This window comes from Lynx canadensis, chromosome C1 (assembly GCF_007474595.2).
Source record: "Lynx canadensis isolate LIC74 chromosome C1, mLynCan4.pri.v2, whole genome shotgun sequence".
NCBI classification, from domain to species: domain Eukaryota; kingdom Metazoa; phylum Chordata; class Mammalia; order Carnivora; family Felidae; genus Lynx; species Lynx canadensis.
Window position 1 is genome coordinate 105,988,304 of NC_044310.1, and position 6,000 is coordinate 105,994,303.

A 6,000-nucleotide genomic window follows, 5' to 3' on the forward strand; every position below is an offset into this window, starting at 1 on the left:
AAGCAATCTTGAATTGGCCTTTTCATCTTTTATTGTTTAAAATGATAGGCCTGTGGCCAGATACCTGGGACCCTCACCTCCATCTGTCTTTCTAGGAATACTAGTTAGAGACTGGTTATTCTTCCAGCCTTTGGATGCTGAATAGACTATACGAGAAAAGCCCTGCTTTTTCCTCTGTCTAGAGGGTAGCTGTTGGCTGCAGGCTGTTCCACCTCCTGTGACTTCATGGACCCTCCTCTGCCTGGTTTTTGTTTTTGTTTTTTAATCCAATCACTGCCTATGTTGTTCCTGACCCAGAAGGGCAGCTGTCCCCAGTTTTAGCTGTTCTGACTAGATGACTCCTGACAGAGCCCGTCGGGGCTAACCAGGAATGCATGTGTGTGGGAAGGTTTCCACTATTGCTTTACTGCTGTCCTTATGCCAGTGCTGGAGAATTTGGAAGATTCTGAATAATTAGCTACTTATTCTCAAAGAAAATGTTTCTGAAGTTCAGAAGGTAAAGTCAAGAACATGAAATTCATATTCTTGGTATAGTAGGAAGAACACCGGGCTCTGAGAATCAGACGACGATTCCCTCCCAGCATTTTTTCTCCCTGCAGTGTTGGGCAAGTGAGCCTCCCCTAGATCTCAGTTTTCTCATCTTTTCTCATCTGTAAAATGGGAAGGCTGAACCAGATTATTAATAGTTAAGCTCCTCTCTGGGTCTAAAAGGCTATGCTTCCACATGGGAAGTTGTAGCAGAGGTGGAGGCCAGTGAGGTGGAGTCATTCAGCCATGCGTCTGTGTGTCTGTCTGAGGCTGGCCTCCAGAAGGGGAGAGATGCAGATACCTCAGGCTTCCCAGTGACTGTTTTCTGTTTTCCTTTCAGAACATTTTCCGGATGGCGAGGTCACAGCAGAGGGATGTGGCCACCTAGCCTTCCCTCACCCCTCCTCTTCACCCTCATCCTCTCACCCCTTCCGTCTCCTGTGTCAGAGTAACCATTAACACAAAAGAAGAGAAAAAGGAAAAAAGTCATTATGTTCAAAAGCCCTAAACTAAATACTATTAATAATCCCTCTGAGTTTCATGTCTCTGGAATTGAGCTGGTAGAGAACGACAGATTGGTCCGCACCGGGAGCAGCTGAGTTCAGACAGGAAATTAAGCCCAACCACGCGCCAAAGGTGTCTTTATCCTCTCACCTGGGCCTCACACCAACAGACTCTCCTTGTACTATATTTTTAAAACTGGAACTATGAACTCCATCCATTTGCACTGTTCAGACATATATATGTATGTATGTAAAAATTATATATACACAAATTAGCTGCACGTATATACATATATATATTTCTTTTTAAATTTCATATTGATGGCAGTACCTTTTTTAGCTTGTGTTTTTACACACCTTTCACTAGAATTCATGACTTCTCTCTTGCTCTCTTTATTTTGAAACAAACTTTAAAAAGGAAAAAAAAATATTTTACTGGGAAAATACCTCTCCTCATGAAGGACTCGAAAAGTTTACAACCTGCTTGGGTTTTTTTCCCCCTTTTTTGTATTGAGTGAAGATTCTGGCTTATGGGTTGGCATAGAGTCTGAGGAGCAAGGAGCATAGTTTCTTTATCTTCCAAGAAGCTGCTGGGAGGAGACCGAGGTGTATTTCTCAAGGGCAGCAAGACTTGCAGATCTGCAGGGAGAGTCTGAAGACTTGGTGTGGTCCTCGATTCCAAGACAGCTTTCCTGGCCCAGCTCTCTCCCACGCACGGCTTTCTAGCCACACTCCCCATCTCCTTCTTGCTTCCTGAGGGCCCCTTGTGTGCTCTCCACTGACCTAGAATGGAGGGGAGAGGTGGGCTCAGGAGGTTGATGCCACAGGAACCTGAAACATTTCATGGTTGTCATTTCCCATTTCTCCTTCTGAAGCAGGCAGAGTACTAGGGACCAGAGTTAAAGCCAATACCTTTAGGCACAAAGATTGGACTTAGGGGAAGGGAAGGAAGGAATACCCCGTGTACCTAAGCTTTTCCCCACTCCATTCCTGACCAGTAACCATCCATAACCATTACATTCTCTGTGACTTCCTTAAACAGCTGTGTTGGGGAGGAATCTGACAGTGTCCCCAAGGCCTTGGGGAAATTTAGTCAGTGGTCTGGGCCAGCCAAACCAGTGCCCATCCAAGCCAGCTGAGGACCCAGGAAGGACCAGTAGGGATATGGTCGGTTTGGGTTGGATCTCAACTTCTAATGAAAAGGAGACTGAAGGAAAGCCTTTCTGTCTCTCAAAGAGTTCCTCGTCTCACCTTGGGATTTTGAGACCCAAGAGCTGCACCCAGGGCCTGGGGGGCCAGGCTTACCAGCTGGCATCTCATGTTGGGATTTTGAGCCCTAAGAGCTGCACCCCAGGGCCTGGGGGGCCGGGCTCACCAGCTGGGGCAACACTCTCAGGCAGGCTCTGTAGATACTGCACTGGGAGCTCGAAGTCAGACTCTGATGCTGCTGAAACACATCCACGAGCCTTCTTTTCTTTTTCCCTTCTCCACTCTCTACACAAAACCTCCACTGGGTGGCATCTTTGGCTTTTTCTAACTGGGAGGCCACCGTACCAGGTTTAGTCACTCCACTGAGCAGTGGCGGGGTGGTTTGAAGTTTCTGTTTTGGTGACTTGATTTTGCAGATCATTGTGAGGCCACTTTCCTTTCTCACTCTGTTACCCTGGCGGCTGCTTGCCCCAGGACAGTTGTCCATCATACAGGACATCTGTCTTCCCTCCCTTTCTCCAAACCCAGTTGGGATCACAGTGCAGAACGTAGGAATGCTCAATGTTTAAAGGTGCAGAGAGCGATCCCCGATTTGAAAGTTTTGATACAGAATTAGCTTCTTTTGGCTTAAGTGAATTTAATAATGAGCCAGAGGGCCCTAGAAAGGAGATCTGTTTCCCCACTCCAAGACGCCAAAGAGGCTTTTGGTGCCAGCTTTTTCCCACTGCAAACACAGCAGCGGCTTGCCCCTGTGCCCTCAGACTGGGAGAGGAATGGACAAATCTGGGAGTCCGTGCAATGTTCCCACTGCTGACCTCTGGGTGTGAGGTGTCAGGTGGGGGGAGGGTGCCCTTGGGTCTGAGGCCCTTGGAGCGGGTGCCACTCTGTTCCTTTGGCAGAGCACGCACTCGGTGCTTTGGAGACTGGGCAAGGGCGCCACGCATGGGTGGTTGGCCTGTTGGCAGAATCTGTTTAGAAACAGCCCCTACTGGCTGTACCAGGAAAAGCTGCAGTGAGGACGGGGAAGGAGGGAGCCCCTGGCCAACAGTACCTTTCCCCCTTCCTCCCACAGCAGGCCTCTTGGACCGGCGCGCAGAGGTCACTGTGGCTCCATAGGATCAAGCTCTTTTTTGCATGAAGCAGTGTTAGTGTGACACTCCTCCCCGCCCCCCCCCCCCACACCCTTGTTCTGTACTTCCTCTCCCTAATCCCTGCTATGGTTCTCAGTCCTGGGTTCTGCCCAGGGAGCCCTCTGCCCAGTCTTCTTTTGCAGTTTGTCTCTGGAAAATGGAGGGGCTCCCCTCCCCCCCTCCTTTGCCCCAGCAGAGCCTGCAGGGTCTTCCTGATCTGTTGTCCTCCCCTCTACCACTCAGTTTCTATCCTCTGGTAAAAGCTCAGAGTTTTGTATAGATCAGGGAAAAATGCAGGCCCTGATAAACCTGTCCCTGCAGAAAGGTTCCCTTGGGCCATGCTTTGGGCTCTCTGCTCTTTATATTTTTATTCTACTCTCCATTTTCCTGCCCTCCTCTTGCCTTCTGCCTAAGCTCAGCCCAGCTGTCTGCTGAGGGCAGCTCCTAGGCCTGGCCTGTCTAGTTTTCTCCTGTCGTCACCCAGGATAGTAACTTTGGTTATCCCCTTCTAGCTCCAAACCTAGTGCCTGGAGCTGCAGTACAGGGCATTGACAGGAGGGGACACATCTCTCTCCTCTCAGAGTTTGCCCCCTTACAGCCTGGCTCCGAGGAGACAGTTTTCCTCAAGGGGTCTGTATCCTGGCTGACCCAAAGTCTCCAGACCTGGAGGGACTACTGTGCCCCCCTTGTCTCCATCGTGCTTTCTGGCTGGATCAGTTCAGAGACCATTTGGACTGTTGGAACCCAGCACCCCACTAGGTTCCCCTGCCAGAGTCAGTGTGTCCCATTAGCTTCCCTTTGAAGAGGGGTGGGGGAACAGTGTGGCTGGTGCTCGGAGAGAGAAGAGCGACAGCGGCGGAACTCGCGCGTTCCAGTCCTACCACCCGCCTGCCTCCCCTCTGCCCCCCAGCGCCGTGCCAGGCTTCACCCCGGGGCGGCAGCTCAGTCCTCAGCAATAATCTCGAGTGTGGGGATGCTTAGGGTTCTGGGGAAGGGCAGGAGCAAAGAGGGCAGTGCTGTGGGCTGGAGGCACTTGGCCAGCTGCTAAATTAGACCCCGGTTTTATATCATGCCCCCTTTTTAAGCCAGTGAGCTGGGCTTCAGTTTTCCCCAGGCCATGCACACTTTTAATTTATTTGACAAACTCTAATTGTATTTTCACTGCAGTATCTTGTATTTTTTATTTGTGATTTAAGAAATGTGAAGAGAAAATACACAGACACATAATGGCTAACAGTGTTTCTTTCATTCCTTGTTCTACAGCCTAACCACTCTAAAATTGTTTGGTAATGTCACTTAGTGTAATTAATTGTAACATATTCTTTTAAATAAATTGATTTATTGATGAAACTAGTCTATGCCTTCCTAGACTACCAATCCTTTGGGTTGTGTGGGAAGGAGTGAAGGAGGGGCCTTTGAGATTGGGGTTAGAAAGATCTGTCTGAAGATGGGAAGGAACACCTGGCTGGTCCTCCTATGAGGGCGGGAGATAGAGTCAGGCAGGAAGAGGAGAAGCCGGAAGGCCCTTTGCCTAAAGTTCCATTTCCAGTGACTCCTATGAAAATGCCTTGTCTTCCCTCAGGTGTGTCTGTATTAGTTGTGCCGGCCGGCCACGGGCCACAGGCAAGGCTTACAGAGCTCGTTGGCCTCTGCCAATAGAGCCTGGCACTGTCCCCAGCCCCAGCCACGTGATGCACTGTTTCATTGTTCAAGTTCGGTAGGAAACTGGGGTCTGGGACCTAATGAGTGCCAGCACAGTGACAGGCACGCTGGGTGGTTGTGCCCCTCCTCTGCCCACAGCCCCGACAGGGTAGCCCTGGATGTCCTCTGTTGTTACCAAGGAAATCTCAGGTGCTGTGGCCTGTTTGGCCCCCTCCTCTCTGTATATGAGCTCCTAGGCCAAATCTGTTCTCAAAATCTCAGCGTTGGTATTAGGCTGGATATATTTGTAAACCTTTTTATTTTTTATTTTTTTTTACCCCTGATTGAAGGGGTTTTTGCTCCTTGATTGAAGACCATGAAAGCAAGGACTAGATTGACATTTCTTTTTTTTTTTTATTTAAAAAAAAATTTTTTTTAACGTTTTTATTTTTGAGACAGAGACAGAGCATGAACAGGGGAGGGTCAGAGAGAGGGAGACACAGAATCCGAAACAGGCTCCAGGCTCTGAGCTGTCATCACAGAGCCCGACGTGGGGCTCGAACTCACGGACCGCGAGATCATGGCCTGAGCCGAAGTCGGCCGCTTAACCGACTGAACCACCCAGGCGCCCCGACATTTCTTTTGACAGTCTGGGGAGAGACATTTGTTCTGGGTCTCCTTCACTTGGCCATCAGCATTGAATAATTGGAATCTGTGGAACCTGATGATGCAGAATTTGTTTTCTTTAACAAGGAAAGAATCTGTAGAGGAATAGAATTGCAGAGTTGAATTACAGAAGCTTAAGTCCACAAACATTTATTGGCTCCCTGCCACATGCAGGACATCGTGTCTGATACGGCAGCAGAACAAAGGAGACATAAGAGCCACTGTGTCAGCTTTCAGTCCAGCAGAGGAATGAGAGACGAACCGATGATACCGTGTGCGGCAGTGGAAGGTGGGAGTGCCATAAGGACTGGGAAAAGGGGGGG

General features: G+C 49.3%; 1 protein-coding gene across 1 annotated transcript in view; it reads left to right on the top strand.

Annotated features, from left to right (window-relative positions):
* SNX27 (sorting nexin 27) overlaps positions 1-4,723 on the top strand; it is a 71,455-nt gene extending 66,732 nt beyond the window's left edge. The window contains exon 12 of the mRNA XM_030328229.1: positions 869-4,723. Coding sequence (XP_030184089.1) covers positions 869-916 — 48 coding nt within the window. The 3' untranslated portion in view covers positions 917-4,723. The remainder of the gene's footprint in view (positions 1-868) is intronic.
* The last annotated feature ends 1,277 nt before the right edge of the window (positions 4,724-6,000 follow it).